The sequence below is a fragment of the Numida meleagris genome, chromosome 1, assembly GCF_002078875.1.
Source record: "Numida meleagris isolate 19003 breed g44 Domestic line chromosome 1, NumMel1.0, whole genome shotgun sequence".
Classification (NCBI taxonomy): domain Eukaryota; kingdom Metazoa; phylum Chordata; class Aves; order Galliformes; family Numididae; genus Numida; species Numida meleagris.
In genome coordinates, this window is record NC_034409.1 from 119,151,812 (window position 1) to 119,170,530 (window position 18,719).

Consider the following 18,719-nt stretch of genomic DNA (forward strand, 5'->3'; position numbering starts at 1 on the left):
AGAAAGAAAGAAGCCTTATGCACATTATTAAAGCAAGTGGCAAACTCATTTTCTGACTTGGAAATGTTGTCTTTAGTAAAAAGAATAGTTTCCCATAGAAACTGTGAGACTGATTAATTCATTAGGTCAGGATGACAGTATTCTTACTGCTTCTATCACATAAGGAGCAAATTAAAAATTGTGGGGTTCAGAGACTAGGTCAGGGCCCAGTGAGACAGGAGTACCATTTCATCTCTGCTCTACAGAGCAGAAGAGTGACACTTAAGCAAATGCATCTTTAAGACAATTCATGACTAGTTTAGGGGAATGTTATCAGAAACCATTATTTTTGTGCAGTCAGTCCTGAAGATCAATACAACTAAAATTAACAGAACATAGTCTTCAAAATTGAACCATGCATCACCTCTGTAATCATTTACACCTACAACTGCTACCAGGAAGAAAAATAAATCAATTTCAGTTTGGTGCTTGCTACTCATCCCACTCTAAAATCACTAATACATTTCAAGAGAAAATGTAATTAGCACTGGAAGCATTTCTGAGGAGTAAATAAGCGGGATATCAATAGGCAGGCTGCAAGCACCCTTGTTCGCTCAAATTGGTGGATGATGCGCAGCTGCTGTGCTTGTAACACATACACATACACAGAATATCTCACTTTAGTTCAGGTTTCTTATTTAGTTTGCCTTTTCTAAGACCAATGGTGACATCCTTTGAAAGGAGCACAGCACAAGAGAGCGTTGCACAAGTGGAAACCCTCCTGATCTGCAGCCTGAGGCCTGCCAAGGCTGAGCATGGACCACCAGGGCAAGAGGATCCAGATCCCTCCGTGCAGTCACTGTAATGGTTCTGCAGCTGAAAGGTACCTGCTTTCTCTCTTCACCACCTGAGTTTGATCCAACTCTTAAGAAGCATTTATCTCCATCAAAACGGTACGTCTACTATTACTGCCACTTCTTTGTGAAGAACAAAGCTGGTTTCAATTACATCTACCATACGTTACCATACCTACCGATACAGTGCATTATTTTATCATGGCTCCCAAACGATCCTCCATCTGAAGCAGCTACCAGCTTCCACTCAGAGGTCTTTAGGACCGGAGGCTGAAGGTGGCAGGGAAGTGCACCTACAACACTGACCAGCTGTCATCTGGCAATGCCTTTAGGAAACAGAGGTGTAATCCTACCTCGGCCACACATGTCATTCAGTGGAATACTCTACCATTTTTTCACTTAGAGAATGTAACATCGCCTTCTACCCATTCTCGGTTCCTCAAAATACACTGGTTTCACAGACGAGTTAGAAGAAAAGTTCACCACCACATAGAGCTTGCAAGGATTAAAGACAGGGAAAAACAAGTGCAGAGTGCTGCAAGCAACATTAGCTACTCACCATTCTTAATGCTCTCAATCCGTACTGGGAACCCTGACTGCGCTGCTGCAATTAACTTCAAAGCAATGTAAAACTGAGCAGGACCAAAATAGCCCACGCGTTTGGCTCCACAAACTTCTGTGATCTAGGAGAGAAGAGACACATTCTTGGAAAAACGCATTTCACCCTTTCAGGGAACATGAACAGCTCTGCATACACAAACAAGGAAATATGTATTTAAAAGATCAAAATACTTACTGTATTTAAAGTTATCTATTAAACGTATTTGTTCTGACTGCTGTCTGATCACATTCTCCTTAGTACATCAGAGAAAAGTAGTTAGTTATTATCATTTGCAGGTACAACAAAGGGTAGCAGCACTATCCTAAAATGATTTATTTGCTTTCATATTATGCATGATTTTAACAGCAGGTGAAATGATTGCTTATTTTGCACATTGTTTAGTCAGATGTTCCCACTGCAGGAGCTATGGAGTTCACAGAAATACAATTAGTCCTTGCAACCGCTGTAACTGGAATGGCAAACTCAGTACAAGAAATTCCCCATCCTGCCACTTCCACGTCACCTCACAGGCCCCGATATTGTCTCTGAACCCTACTGTTTTTAATTTGCTTCTTGTATGATGGCAGCATTGCAAATACTGTCATCCCGACCTAACAAATTCATTGGCACTTTTCCATGGGTAGGTTCTCCTCTACGTAACACCCAGCAGTGGAATGCTCCCAAGCTACAGCAGCATGACAGAAACTACTCAACTGATGTGTATAAACAAGTAGCACAAATGAATAGTCTTTTTTTTTTTCTAAATACATATATGCAGATAGATATACGCATAGATACACACACGCACGTGCATACTGTAGCAGAACAATAGGTGAAACGATTCCTGTAAACTGAGATGTTTTGGAGCGTTAATTATTAATAACCAATGAAAAGTATCTCCAAGCAAAGCCTTTCTTCTGTGGATGTGGCTTCTGCTTTGACTGACTGAGCTTTGTCTTTTTTTCTCCTCCTGCGAGTTTCTGAGATGCATGGCTTCATTCCTTGATGCTGCACCAAGCTGCTTTCTTTTCTCTCACTGTATGATGAAAAGGGAGATTGATTCTCTGGACAAGCAGAACTCCAATTAACCACTGGAATCTGCCATTCCTTTGTTGTTTTTTTTTCCTTAAGTCTGGGTGGGTGCTCAGATCCTGTGCCAGGACATGGTGCCGAGGGTGGGAACCACGGCTATGGGCTTGCGGTGGAGAACAAATCCCTGGTGTCAGCCCCAGGACGAAGCAGTCACAGCCAGAGGATGGCACAGACATGCATCAGTATGCTGACATCCAACCTGGGTGCCCACACTAGTTTGTCACAGGAGAGGAGCAAGAGTGAGGATAAGGCTAGCCCTGGGGCTGAAGGTGGCAGTCCATCAGCCATCGCTCCCAGCAGCACCAGCACCTCCAAGTACAAGAAGGGACTGTGGCTACGCAAGTCCTGAGGGACTCTCCCCACCTCTGTGCTGAATACTGTAAATGATCTGCTTGCTCCTGATATGGAAACACAGACATTTTATTTTGATAAAGCAGCTTAAACCCTTTTTTTTTTAAATTTTTAATTAATCAAGGATAAGGATACACGGCCTTTCAAAAATACTGTGCTGCTTCTCAAGCACCCTTAAAACAACCATCCTGAAACTGCTTCCTTGTGGCTTTGCCCTTCAATGGTAACAACAGAAAAATATTCTGTAGGCACAATCTCCTCTGTGTTATTTCAACAACTAAATCCTGATCTCTTGTTAATGGCCTGGAGCAACAGATGTAAGCTGCCACAGCAGCTCAATTTATTACAGAACTGTAGATATTTACATAGATTAATTGTAGATACAGGCATTTGCACTCATTAGTTTCCCTGACAGCCAAAGGAGAAGGCTGTGGGTCCCCTGGCAGCCAGCAGCGCACTCCACCCACATCAGGATCTGCTTGGAGCTGCTGGCTGGAGCACCTCTCCTCCCCCAGCAGCACGGCTAGGTGGCAGGTCAACCTTCATCCAAAACCAATTCCTCAGAATATGCTGCCTGCTTCAATTCCCACAGCAGCTTAAAACTCAATACTGCCTTTTCTTCTTCTCTTTTTTTTTTTTTTTTTTTTAATTTCCTGATTTTACCCTTTGCGAGGTCAGTACACACAGCCTCTTGATAGGCAGATTGCATTTAGCGATACGCTTTGCCGCAGCTAAGCTAGGTTGTGCAAAAAGCTATTAGGAGTCTCCAAGATCCATCTGAATTAAAGGCACTGTATCTGAATGTGAAATGACATCTTTTCAGGATGAAAACTAGACTCTATCTAAGAAAATAAACAGGGAGCACCACTTTGGAACTAAGATATACAAAAAACGTCCCCTGAAAAAGGGAAACATCAGTACTGCTTTCCTTCAGCTGATGTTAAAAACATTTTTCATCCTTTTTGTTAGCAGCTTAGGTTATTTTGTTTTCAGTGAGATAACAAGGAGAGAACTGATTTTTTTCTACTCACACACGTAAAATAAAATAAACTGCAGATCTTGATACCACAGGGGATTTTAATACAGCGCTATTGACAACCAATTTCATTACTTTTGTTTTTAGATTCTTCAGCAAAAAACTATAAACCTCCAGTGATAGCTGAATATGGAAGAAAAGTTTAATGCAGTACACGTTGGAAACAATTTTTCATGGTGGCAGGTTACTGCTGCCTCTTGCCAAATCTAACCTCGGGATGATAAACAGAGTTACTCTAAGACTGATCCACTGAACGGCTCTTGAGGCAAGAGCACTGTGCTGAGTGGACTAAAATTAAGTTTAAATTTCTGCAAGGTATAACTGCATATATGGAACAAATTCACAGGTCACTTGCCAATTGAGAAAGAAAGTTCATTTTGCACAGCATGCAAAAGCAACATTTCTCAGAGAAGGACGGAGAGCTGCAGTGCTTAACCTCATGCTTGCTCTAAGTCAGCCCTGGAACAATGCCTGGTACGCTGAAGGTACTTCAATGGCATTTCAGCACAGAGCCTTAAAATATGTTCTGTGCAAGAACCACACTGCCCTCCCTACCAAACAGCCATGAAAAATGGTGAGGAAGACTGTCTGTACACTCTTCTGACGGGCCAGAAGATTTTCTACAATTATTTAAAAAGTTCCCCCTCCCCATTTTTTACTTTTTTTTTTTAGAAAAGAGATCTCTGACTTATCAACATTAAGACATATCTATGAGCTGCTCTGTAGCATGGCTGTTTTAAATTATCGTTCACCATGCATACTCTTACTAGGAAAGTCTTACATCTTGAGATGCTGGAAGAAAAAGCAGGTTTTTGTATCTATTATCCACTCACTGCTCTGCTCCACCAGCAGGCAGAGAGTATTATTTTTGCAATTGCTCCTTGAAGACATCCCAATGAAGCTGCTTTTCCCAGCACAATCTGACGTTGTTCCAGCTCTCCCCAGTTCTCTGCAAACAAGTTTCCACCGCAGTCTCCAAGAGCACTGACCTCTCAAACACCCTGGGCAGGTCCAATTTAGATTGCAAGAGCTACACTCTAGTAGCTGAAGCCTCAGGATGAAGTTTGCTTTCTGTACATTGAGTGCAAGGTACACTCAGAAAGAGCTATTCAGTAACCCTAGAACAGATGGACAGGCTGAGATGGCCATGTTCCGGCCTCAAGGGAAAGGTTTTTACCTGTAAGCAAAGCTAAAGCTGGGACATTTTTCACTGAGAAGGTGGTGAGGTGCTGGAACAGGCTGCCCACAGAAGTTACAGATGTCCCATCCTTGGAGGCCTTCAAGGCCAGGTTGGATGGGGCCCTGGACAGCCTGAGCTGGGGCTCGATTTAATGGCTGGCAACCCTGACTGCAGCAAGAGGTTGGAACTAGACAATCTTTGAGGTCCCTTCCAATCCAAGGCTCCCTGTGATTTGGAAATTTTTGCTTTTTCACTTAGCCAGTAACTCTGCCATGCTGTCCTCTGGCACTCAGTTTGGGTCTGTTCTGCTCCCTGGTCGCGATCTGTCATTGTCACCGCCTGTCACCTGCAGGCAAGTCCAGCCCAGGAAAAGGAAGCCTCTGTGTGCACTGTGACACTCTGAGAGGAAAATGTATAAGCTGAATGCAAATTCTCAGTGAGAAAAAGAAAATGAGCAACTGCTTGCTCCTGTGTTAAAGAGAATTTTCTCACTGCACATTCCACCTCAGCCCAGCCCCAGAAAGCACAATTTTAATGCTTGTTCCTGCTCATGATACAAAGAGGTTACAAGGTCTTCCACTTTCTCTGTTACCTCCGCGCTGCAGGGAGCGGGCTGAAGAGCTCCTCCTCAGACCCAGGACCAGCTCTCCAGACCCGCTGCCCTACCGTCACTGTTCCACAGACAAATATTTGCAGCAGTAGCTTATCAACAGCTTATCACTAAACTGTACCGTGCGCCTGACCCACTTTGCTCCTTTTCAAAAAAAATATAATAAAATTCTGTTTACAGATTCTGGGATCTGCTTGTCACAGACAAGTTTTGCTACATTCTTAATCAGGTATTTCTTTCTGAATGGGTCATTGTTCAAATACCTGTAGCACTGCCTGGAGCCCAGGGCTCCTCTCTCTTCGTTATTTAAAGCGAAGCACAGAACAGCGTGTCCGGATCCCAGAGGACTGCTGCCTGGGAAGTGCTGGAGCAGTTCTGCACCCAGGGGAGAGGCCCTGCCATGGGACAGGTTGTTAGCGCTGCTTCTCTGCCTCAGCCCATTTCCTGCGGCTCCTTAGTCTTTTATAAAAGGATGCTTTATCCGCTTCAGACTTTATTTAAACATCACATGGAACACTCACTAAAATTTGGGAAAATGGGTTCTGACACCTAAAATGAAAGGAATTAGAAATGGCTTACTTTATGGCACACAGACAACACATACATGGGTCATTTTTAAAGTCTTAACTACAAAACGACCTCACTGTTTAAGCTCTGTATGACTGCTGTTTAAAATTATCGTGTTCTTCAAGCTGAAGTGGTAAGGTAAGTTACTGATTAGCTGCCACAGCCTAGCAAATCAGTTAACACAGTGGTAAAAAGAGCAGAAACCACATCTGTTATGTAAAATGTGCTGACAGCCCTGCCAGAGCTCGCCAGGCTCTCTTGTGCTTGCACAACCCAGAACCACTTGGTTTGCACGCGCAGGTGCTCCACGCACTGCTCACCTGGGCACTTCTGGGGCAAGCTCTTCCCTTGGCAACAGTGAAGCTTTGCCAAGCAGCTCCAGGCAGAATGTTCTACACCAGCACCAAGAACTGCAAAGTTTATGATTCAGCACACATTTGGGCACACACAGGATGTTTACAAACAACTCTGTAAGTCTCATATTAACTTGATCAATGCAAGGGTCTGTGTAGATCTCTATTTTGTACTGTACACCAGCTGCAGATGCCTAGACAAATTAAGAGCACACAAATCACTTCTCTTCAGATTGGACAACTGGCAATGCCAGCATACAGCAAGCTACAAAAAAAAACTGATCTGAATTGTGCAGCTACCAGCACAGGTGAGTCAGCACTGTTAATCAAAAGATTTCAATTATTAAGGAGCGTTAGCTAGAAAGACTGCCAGGGAATAAAGGCTGCTGATGCAGCCTAATACTTGTAAGCACGGAACTGCACCTCAAAGAAATCCAGTCTCCTATACTCAACCTTTTGTCTTTAATGTACAAACACTAATGAATCTTTTTGCTTTATCTCGGTGTGATGCGGAAGAGGTGAACACTTCCATCTAATGTCTCTTACCAGGAGGTTTAAGAACAAACGTTGCTGAGAAGTACCTGGAAGCTTCCATGCCATGTAAAGTAAATAATTTTCACAATAGCTGTGTCTACAGAATAAGGTCAAAGGACTGTTATGCTCACTGTCTCATGCTCCATTCTGCCTTCTCTTTGAAAGAAAAACCTCCTGTCATCCTAACTAACATGCCCTTAGTTGTGTGTAGAAAGCCTGCAGGGGTGAAACAGATGAAGCAAATAATTTTTAAAACCTCCTTGCATTTTTCTTCTTCCTATTTGGCAAATGAATGTTGTATCTGAAAACAGCATTAATCTATCTAGAATTGTTTTAGCTGTGCTTCATATTCACTAGTTTGTATCAAATCCTAAACATCTATCCAGGTCAATAAACACAGCTTGTGCCAATACATTTGTATAGGATACATGAAACTTTAATAAAGCCTATTAGACTGGCAACACAAAAATAAAACACCTGAAAACAGGTTACTCTGGATTTAAGAACTTGTCATAGGCATACCAACAATCGCAGAAGTATGATTCCACTTATTCACAGAACTGCTTCGTGTTCTTTTTTGGCAATCACTTTCTAAGCATTTGGCTATGGAAATGTACATAGTCATCAGGACACTCTATGAAATGCAGTACACGTAGCCTTGCCAACATCACTATTAAGCCCTGAAATCCTATGGAAATCTGCAGAGTATGCAGAATTTGATGACAGACATTTTATCCACTTTTCAAGTCTTACTGTAGAAGCAAGAGAGTAAAGGCAGCATCTCAACCAAAGTGACAAGTATAGAACTGTCACTCCATCCAAACAGACTGCAGGGAGCTTCCATAGAGCTTATCCGAACTTCTTGTGATGCAAGACGCTGCCAGGAGCATTTCATTCTCTTGGACATGAGACGTGAGATTCATGGATTCCATCCTGCAGATGTTTAATGCTAAGGAAGCATGTTTATAATCGACGCAGTGTGTAAAGACACTAGTCATTCCAAGGACTTCTGTTCATTTTCCTGCTCACCCCTTCTTTTCCAAGAGCTTATCTATGGAAGTAACACCAAGAAGGCTCAGGGCACATGAGAGGGGAGTCCAGACCCACTGACTCTTATTTGCTCAGCTGAGACCTGATCCCAAGCTCCTTTGCCTGAGAGTAACTGAATGCACCAGAACTTGACATTGATGAGATGGAATTCCCCAAAGAGGAATTTGGTCAGGACTGGCACTGGGCCAGCTGAAATACGAATCACTCTGTAAAACTTCCATTTTCTGGAGGCCGAAGTGAAAACAGTATACAACTCTTGCTAGCAATGAGAGTGAACAGAGAGCTGTGTTTCAGCTAAAGTGGAAATGTCACGTTTTGCAAATGAGCTGCATCAGTGCCTTTTTCACATTAAAATACAGTACAATCATGTGAGCACTAAGCAACAGAACTATTTCCAACATGGCCAGACTTTTGGGACAGGTAGCATATTATTGTGTTCTTATTATTTTAGACAACTTCACCAACCAAGTTGTTAATTCTGCAAAGAATATTTTGCTAAACATAATTTTCATTAGCATATTGTCATCTGGAGAGTACATTTTCACTGATTTAAAATATAGTAATTATTCATAAGCTTGAATTCATTATGTAGGATGACATTTATTATAAACACCAATGTATCTCAATACACTTAAAAAAAAGTCTACTCAAAGCACTACCTCTATATACATAACTGAAACTGAATTTAACTAGTTCAGTTTCAATCATCAAACCTTTAATAAGATAAATTTCTGTAATCTCTTCTGGTCTTTTATTTTATTTTGTTTGTTTTTTTTTTAAACAGGAAGAGTGGTCACTTCATCACTGCAGTTCAGACATGGATTAAAGTAACTAAAAAACCCAGAGTTTTAAAAAAGTAATAATAATTTAAAAAATTAAAATAATGAAATTTAATAAATGGCTTTATGTTTCATTATAAAGCAAGACTCCTCAAGCTTGCAAAAAACATCTGAGTGAATCCTGCAGTGAGTTATATTCATACAGCCAACCCTTATCCTAACTTTCGACAAATTTCAATCTCTAAATAACACTCCACAGACTCAGAATTCAATGATTGTTCTTTGAAAAAAAAAAATAATCCCCACTTCTTTTTTTTTTTTTTACTGTTTCACCAAAATTGTTTTAATACAGAACTTATTTGCCAAAGAATCTAAAACCAATTAATTTTTGCAATTTACTCTTCAGTAAATAACCTAACCTGTGAAGCTCAGCAATACAATTCCATTTTGTTGTTCTGATGAAATATCACCATAAAACATCTCAGTACAATTAGTACTTGGCACTGTTGAGGCTGCACCTTCCGTGCTGTGCTCAGCTTTGGTCCCCTCGCTACAAGAAAGCAATTGAGGCCCAGGAGTGTGTCCAGAGGACAAAGACACTGCAAGGGGTCTGGAGCACAAGTCTTGCGGGGAGCAGCTGAGGGAACTGGGATTGTTCAGTCTGGAAAAGAGGAGGTTCAGGGGAGACTTCATCACTCTCTACACTTGCCTGTAAGGAGGTTGTGGCAAGGTCAGCCTCTTCTCCTAGGTAACTGTGATAGGACAGGAGGTAATGGCTTCATGTTGCACCACAGAAGGTTCAGGTTGGATGTTAGGAAAAATTTCTTCTCAGAAGGAGTGGTGAGGCAGTGGCACTGGCTGCCCAGGGAGGTGATCAAGTCACTGTCCCTGGAGGTGTCCAAGAACTGTGCAGATGTGGCACTGAGGGCCATGGTTAGTGGGCATGGTGTGATGGGCTGGTTGGACTAGACAATCTTAGTGGTCTTTTCCAATCTTAATGGCTCTGTGATTTCTGAAAACACCTTGCCACCACCAGCAAAGAAGCTAGCCAAGCTCCTCTAATGCACACATAACTTGCAAAAAACTGAGAAGCTCTGAGCTTAAACTAAGGAGATGCCTTATGCAGACATACACAACATTTTACGAATAGACCACCAAAACTGAGCCTATTTTAGCACATGAGGAAAACCAAAAGAAACATTTGCTTGATAAACATTGAAGTCAAATGGTAAGAATGGGCAGAAAGGCACAGAATCACCTACCTGGATGTACAAGAATTAATTGCTCTCATAGGTCTTTTGATACCTCCACTGCTCAAGTCAAGGCAAAGCTACCCAGAATATCAACATTTTCCATTAAACTTTCCTTTATTTTCTCATTTGGTAGCAATGCTTGAAGGTTTCCCTCTAGCAGAGCACATAGAGTTACTACGGGCAAACCCTGGCAAACACAGCTGGCCTAATTTTAATGCGCTGTCACAACCAAGAGACCTACACAGCCGTCCACAGGCAGCACCACAGCATGCTGCCTCCACAACAGCTGCCTTATTATTTCCACATTTCTTTGCAACTAGAGCAAGGAAATATTTCATCCTCAGATGCTGTGCCAGAATAACTTTACGATCTGTTCCATTTGGATGCTTTTTTCACAACTGAAAGTATACCACGGGCAGCTGACAGCAAACCTCATGGCAATTACTGTTATCTCCACAGATCCATTTCCAAATCCAAAAAACATTTCCCAACTTCTTTTGGAAAGTGAGCAGTCTTTTCTTCTCAGCAAGCGCACTTCTACTTCACTGACAGGCCACGACTCTCCATCCCCACCAACACCCTTGGTGCATCTAAGCACAGCTCTCAGCTGGTAAAAAAGTCCTCAATCCCAGATGATAACAAAGCAATGCACTCTGCATTCCCTCTGCACTAGGCCAAGACACAAGACATTGTTGGGCTGCTCACAGGACTCCTGTGAGATGTGAGAGCATGACTAGCTGAAGTTGACTGGAAAGAGGACAGAAAGACATTCTGTCAATGGTTTACGGGCGTTAGGCCCGGCTCCGTGACAAAGGGGACGGGAGACCCACGGGCCCACGCCCCAGGAAAAGGGAAAAGGGGAAAAGGGTAAGGAGATGGCCCTCTGAGAGCAAAGAACAGCAGCAACAATCTGAGGAGAAACAAACTAATTTACTAAATAAGATATCAGAATGCCAAACAACACATTATAATACAATATAATTACAATTTAAGCTAATAAATCCAATACAGAGAGAGAGAATGTCCCAAAATCAAGGTAGGCCTTACTCTACTACCGAAGATAAGACGGCTGGAGAGCGAGGTGCTGCCAAGACGAGAGACGGCGGAAAAAGGACGAGGTCTCGTGATCTGCAAGTTTTTATACTGCCAGCTTTTATCTTTTCCCTCCGGCTGGAAAATGGTAACAGAGGAGCAAAGTGCCGTGGGGAATGTAGTAGTCCTTCTCTTCTGAGAACCAAGTACATTCACTACATGATGTTATGATGTGGCGTACCAATAACTGAAAATCATAAAACCATGACACATTCAACGTTTACATTTTTGTATTTCACGGACAGCTTAAATAGCCATGGTGTGTCTGTGAAAAAATTTAGAGTCTCCTGGCTTGACAGTTTCTTAGAATACATGAATTCCTGCTGCCTGAGATCTAGCATGCAGGACTCTACCTCATCTAGCAAGGTGGTTGGGAAAACGAAAAGGCCACAGTCACAGCACTGTGCAAGGCAGCATGCACAACCCTTTCTCTGCCACTGACAGGTTTTTACCCCATTTTGGCCAAGGTCTTTCCATTCACAAGCAGCAGTAGTGTCATCAACTACACAGCCGCATTGCTCCGGAACGCTGGTCTGTCCTGCAGGCTTCCTCCAGGAAGGCCTCAAACCAAGAGCATTGTATATATATCTGTCAAGTGTGAATTCCAGTGCTCTAGGACAGTCTGTTTGCTGTTTTCTTGGCTTTGTGGTGACTTCATTACATTATTTTTGCCTTTGTTTTACTCTTAGACAAAGAGGTAAAGCAAACGTTACGCAGGGTTGCTCTAAAAAGAAATGATTAATTGATTTGTTTTTCCTGGGACAAACTCTTTAAAAAAACCTGAGAGCCAGCATGCTTCAACAATCTGCCAGAGAAACAGGAGAAATCACAAACAATAAGTAGAGGTGGCCACCCAAAACCAAGCTGAAATGTGAATTTTCTGCACCCACAGATAAGTGGCATTACTCCCATTAGCTTTATAAGACCCATGGGTGCCCTCCCGGCCCCCCAGTGCTGCCTTCTTGCTGGGTTGTGCACCTGGGAGGAAGCATCCCTGACCCCACAGAAACACCATGACCTCAGTCCCATGGGTGATTGATACGTAGTCTGATATGTAGACTGGTATGTTTGCCAGCTAAAAAACAGAGCAGCAATGTGATTAACCACAGGTTTCTGGATGTCAGCGAAGAACCCCTGGCACGTGGATCAAAGCAGGATGTCCTTTCACATGTACAATTCATTTCACAGCAAGATTTTTCTATCAGACAGAAGTCAAGTTAATCCCTTTGAATCTACTTGTTTTCAGCATGTCTTGGTGCCAGTAAAGAAAAATAAGAAGAAAGCCTTTCTTATACACTGATGTCTAACATATAATTTGTGTCATTAACATTTTGTGGCCAGTGCAATACAAATGAGCACTTAAGCATTCCATTCAGCAATGCACACGTGGCTATTTCCATTAGACTTTGCTCCCTATCATTTAATGTCCTAGAACAACTGTAGGATTCAAATATCACAATTCACAAAAACAATGTACCACTTAAGAACTACAGCTCTCTTGCAAAATCTTCCATAGCAGTACACAAAGAGATTATTATGCAGAATTTTAGTAACATGAGTTGAAAGACTCAGGAAACTATACAGCAAAAATAATCTCACTTTTTTTTAATCCACTCAAAAAGTGAAATCCTGTACATTAAAAATATAGGAAGAAAATCACAGATTGCTTTAAATAATGTCTATTTATCCTCCATCCCTGAAGTGTCCCCATCACAGCTATTCCTGCCAAGCCTCTCTCTCCCACCTTCAGGTAAAGATGGCAACAGCACAATTTGTGCTTGCAAGACAGATGTCAAATATCTCTTTGGGCTTCTCAGACTCCAATCAAATAGCACATGCCTGTGCATGGCAGTCCTTCCCTACATTCAGCATTGCTGCACTGCAGAGGGAGCTGTGTGGGCTTGTGCAGGCAAGGGGAGCAGCCCAGTGCCCAAGATCTTCAATTGGCATCCAAATCCCATTTCATTTTTATGTTCTCCACACAACTTTCAGCAAACATTGATGGCTCAGTGTAGCAAGTTAATAAAGAAGGATTTAACGCACTGGGCAGAGAAAAGACTGATGATTTATTTGGCTCTGAAGAGATGGATGAAGTGGCAAGTGATCTGTGGCTGGTACCCTAAGGCGATTTTTAGATCTCCTGAGGTACTAATGAGCACTGCAGGGTGATCCCCAGCCTCCCACGGCAGCCAGAAAAATGCACATGAAATGCTAAACTCTTCAGAGTGTGTCATTTCTTTGGTCTTAATGCAACAACCTGCTTATGTTAATATAGCCCCATCATTAGAACAAAGCATCACAGCAGCTGGGTATTAAAAAATATCAGCTGTGAGGCTTTTATGATTCTTTCACAGGACTTTCTGGAACTAGAAAAACAAAAAGACATCTGTACACATTACCACATATTACAAAAAAAAAAAAAAAGGATTTGTAAAGCTTATCGTGGGCAGGTTTTCCAAGTATCTGTTCATTTTTACCATTACTTTCTTTCAGCACTGAAAATTAAGCATATGCACCGGGACAGTGAATAAACCATTTAGCAGTCATTCTTCCTTTCAATTGCTTTCTTTTCTTTTCTGTTGCTTAATATTGATAGATTTTACATTCAGGCAGAACGCTTTAGGTGAATTATTGCTTAAAGCATGTGTAATCTGGATACCAAAAACTGCGCTACATGCCAATCCACATCTTAAAAGCAGCAGCCTCTTTTCCTTCTCGTAAGCGTCTGCCTTTTACTTTGTACAATTTCTGCACTAAATGGAAAGGAATCCTGTGGAGCAAGAGGTTTATCGTGCAATTAAACCCCCAAAACACATTCACAAAAGGGCCCAAAGCGCAGCAGCTTTAAAAAGGCAAAGCCACAGAAGACTTTAACTATATTTATATTTTAGTAAGCATGCGCTCTTTGTATGGCTGAAATAGAAATCTTTTTCTTACACTAGAGCTGTACAATTCAAAAGATTTCTCTCTCCAAGATTCACATGAAGTAGCCCCATGTGAGTTCAACAGAAATGCCCAAAGGCTGGAAACCCCTCTGTTTTCTAACTGCTTTCTTAGATTGGAGACTGGCTGAGCATAAGCAAAAGCATTTGTACCTAACAAATATATACTCTTTCCCCTATTTTCTGTTCCTAAACCATTTAAACTCCTGAGAGCGCACAGGCTGATTAAGCTTTTAATTCCCTCAACGCTTTTGCACAGGAATCTGTTGGCTTAGCAGACTTAACAACAGCTACTTTGTTAAGCAAGATTACATGGAAAGCCCTATTTCTGACACTCCTTTCCACTCTGGTTCTACCTAGCAAGAATTGCTCTACCTGACCTGCGCTGCCCGGCAGGAGTGTTATTACAGCAAATCAAGCTTGGTGTCCCAAGTTTGATCTCACAGGAAGAATCTGATTTTCAGATGTTCTTATTATTAACAGCTTACAGAAAGTAAGTTTAAATATAAAAAAAAAACTTTAAAATGGAAAATAATAGAAAAAAAAACAACATCATTGCTTCATTCCTTCACTTGAAATCTTTAAACTGTGGCTTAGTTTTATTTTGCTGTTGAAACTAGGCCTTCAGTCAAAAAGTGGGAGTGTTTTCTCCACATGTGTGAGTACTTAAAATGAATCTAGAAAGCATTTCATCACTGGTTTTGGGGGTAGGCTGAGGGTAGGAAGGAGGGGACAGAGAGTGGTGGTAAGATGTTGCTTTTTCTTGCCTTACCACTCACAGGGACAGGTATGGGGTGGGGAAGGGATGCCAGTTTGTATCTGTGCTCCTGTATGACCCACAGCCAGTAAAACCAAATAACTCCATTAATCTGTGCCACACTTCTCAGCACAGTTGTGGGCTCACTGCTGATTATTGCAAAAGGGAGCAGCTTCGTCCCCCAGCTTTTAGTCACACTCATTTTCTACGAAAATTGTTCTATAACACACGAATAAACCATTTTCAGCCTGTAGAAAGAACAATAATCTCAAGCAGAAAACAGCTCTGAGCTTTTACTCACGAAGACTTCTTCTGAAAACAAAACACACTATGTACATTTTAAAACATTTTTTTTCAATCTGAAAGACTCACAGGTTTTATAGAAAATGTAACGTTAAGGTGAAATGATTTTTAAAATATGCTAGTTCTGAATTAAAACAATTTCCCTTCAACTAGAAACAAGAAAACTAAATATACTGCTGAGTAATACATAATAAAAAGCATTAATTTCCCAATTTCCTGAAAAGTTTATGGCTAGTGTAAGTTCTTCGTGTATTTGAAAGAAAGTCTGTTGAGCAGGTACAAGAGACAGAATAAATCCACTACAATTTCAGAACTACAGTTATGGCTGACGTCACAAATAATTCTGAATCTCTGCACTGTATGTGCCCTATTAACACAAAAACCATTTATTATTACTAACGGATAAAGCACAGCCTTGAAGAACTATATGCCTGCGTATTCAGACCTAAGTATGCACAAAACCATGAGGATTTTAATCCTTTCAAATGAAGGCAAACAGTGCTACCTTTATCTCCCAAATTAACAGTGTGAAATACACAAATTCATTGTTTACTTCTATCTTCCTGGGCAAATAATTGTGGAAAAATTATGACAACTCCAAACACTTCATTAAGCAGTAAAAGCAAACTAAATGCCATCAAATAAATATGAAACATTTGGAATAATTGAAAAAAATCAGAAAAATATCCATGATTCTTGAAATAGCCATGCCTGTCTAAAAACCTGTTAGTTGACCTGTCCATTTTAGTTGCACAATAAACTACAGCTTACAGTGGAATATATTTGTGTTTTGTACCTTTCTTTTTAATGTCACCTTATTTGGGCACCATAACATTGCCTCTCATTGTTTTTAAAGTCCTCTGAATTTCTTTCTTCACAATAATTTTCCTGAAAAATAATTTTCACTGAAAATCCTTGGCTAACAGTTAAACGTCAAAAGGACTTAATTCACACCAAAAGAATACAAATACTTCTGCATTCACACTTTTTTAAAAGAAATTCTAACAAGGCAGGTAATTCTACTTATTACATTTCAAGAGCACAAACTTAATTTGTATTGCATAACAAAATCGGATTTTTATCCAGCTTGCTAAAAAAGTTGGAGGCGTTTCCATGGAGCGTTAACCATAAAAATCTTGACACTCTCCTCACAGGAAATTGATTTTCTACAAAAACTTTGGAAAGGACTTGACTTGGGATTCCTGCACAAGCTGTTTACATTCCATGTAGGTCCAAACCTACAACATGACCCACAGATGAGAGTACAGCACATAAGAAATTAAAGACACACTGAACAAGTTGGGAGCTAATGAAACTTTGAGAATAAAAGTCTCAGCTGAACAGAATGGATGATAACAAAACAAACAGTTCAAGAGTTTAACATGGTAGTTTTTGTTTCATTTTATTTCAGTCTTCTTATTAAGCATTCTGAAATGAAATTGTTTTCTGGGTAATGTTGGTCTTCTGTAAGTTTTGGAAGTCATGTAAAATGGTCACCATCCAAACTAGCTTCCCCTCATAACTTCAGTATGTGGCTCATTTTTCAAGGAATGAATAAGAAACATTTCCTACTCAACAAGACATTTACAGTGTAATCCTTTCATCAGAGGGGGGCTAGGTATTACAGGGTGGTACCAATTTCCAAAAAAAATTGAAAGCTGTCCTCTCATAAATACTTTTTTCTGGTTCTCAGCCAAGGTTGGTTTCAGGAACAAAGAGTAACTGTGACCACAGGACAAGGCCACAGTACAAGGAATGATGCTTTTACAACTAGAATTAAAATAAAAGCACAACGCTGACAAACACACCACACAATATCATTACAATACACAGTCTCAGTTCATCTAGGAACTGCAACTTCAAGTGGGCCTGGGTGTCATGGTTTTATGATTTTCGGTTATTGGTATTCCACATCATAACATCATGTAGTATACGTACCTGGTTCTCAGAAGAGAAGGACTACTACATTCCCCAGGGGACTTTGCTCCCCTGTTACCGTTTTCCGGTTAGAGGGAAAGATAAAAGCTCGCAGATCATGAGACCTGCTCTCTTTCCGCCCATCTCTTGTCCTGGCAGCATCTCGCACCCCAGCCGTCTTACCGTTGGTATTAGAGTAAGGCCTACCTTGATTTTTGGACATTCTCTCTCATTGTATTGGATTTATCAGCTTAAATTGTAATTATATTGTATTATATTGTGTTATTTTGCATTCTGATAAATGAGTAAATTACTTTGTTTCTCCTCAGATTGTTGTCACTGTTTTTGCACTCAGGCCCATCTCCCTATCCTTTTTTCCCTTTTCCCTTTCCCAGAGCATGGGTCCCCCGCCCTATTTGTCACAGAACTGGGCCGAACACCCATAAACCATTGACACTGGGTGAAACTAAGCTGTTCTTAGGAACACGGAAACATTGATGGTTGGGCTGGATGATCTTGGAGGTCTGTTCACAGACTCTATAATTCTATAAAATCTTCACAAACTCTTCATGGATTACCCTCTTGGGTGAGGTGGTTCTGAGGAATTATGCTCACGGGGTTTCCACTCTTCTGCCCAATGACACCATTCCTGCTGAGGTGGGCTGAGCTTGGCAGGCTGCCGACTGCCCACCCAGCCGCTCCCTGGCACAGGCCATGTCCGACGGAGGCAGCTCTGGGCCTCCTCTCTCAAAGGTGACTCCTGTGGCCACTTCGTCACCAAAACCGTGCCACAGAAACCTAGCACAGTAACAGTTTGCAATGTTAAACTCAAAGGAAGAGTCAGCTTTAAAAGGGAGAGGATAATCTGTTCTTCACATCTTCTGTAAATCAGTACATGACACAGTGTTTAAAAAAAATCTTCAAACTAAGGTAAGATAAGGCAGCACTAGAGTATGTTGCCTACAGAAGCAATAGAGTTTTCATTGCTAGGGATTAACAAATTGCTCGGGAATTATAAAGAAATAGGATTTTCCCGTAGAAGGGATCTAGAGATCACCTGAGGTCTTTCCCACTTCTATATTTTGTCCTGCTTCCCATACAGATGATGCTGGCATGACCACACTGCACCAAATCCCCTCCACAGTGTTTTTCATAACCCATTAGCTTTGGTTTCCATTTGGTTTGAAAGAAGGGCTGAGACATCAGAGGGGTGCATTTCTCAGCCTCTGATTTTCACACATCCTGTCAGGATCGCCCAATCCATGGGAAAACCGAGGCAGCTCAGCCCCTTTTCCCCACTGATACAGCAGCCAGGTTGCTAGCCAGAACAAGTGTGTTTCTGAGTCAGTTCACGTTCATGCTGTGGTCCATGAGAAGTGCTATGCAGCACACACACACTTGCCATTTTCCTTGCTTCCACAAAGCAAGGAACCTCAGATGTGTTTTTGCTGGTTATCCAGCGGGTTACC

General features: G+C 41.4%; 1 protein-coding gene across 3 annotated transcripts in view; it reads right to left on the reverse strand.

Annotated features, from left to right (window-relative positions):
• Window positions 1–18,719, reverse strand: part of REPS2 (RALBP1 associated Eps domain containing 2) — a 101,462-nt gene that overhangs the window by 68,606 nt on the left and 14,137 nt on the right. For all 3 annotated transcript variants that reach the window (XR_002442535.1, XM_021409633.1, XM_021409625.1), the window contains exon 2: window positions 1,393–1,516. Coding sequence is in view for 2 of the 3 variants with exons in the window: in XM_021409633.1 (XP_021265308.1) it covers window positions 1,393–1,516 (124 nt within the window). In the remaining variant the exon portion in view is untranslated. The remainder of the gene's footprint in view (window positions 1–1,392; window positions 1,517–18,719) is intronic.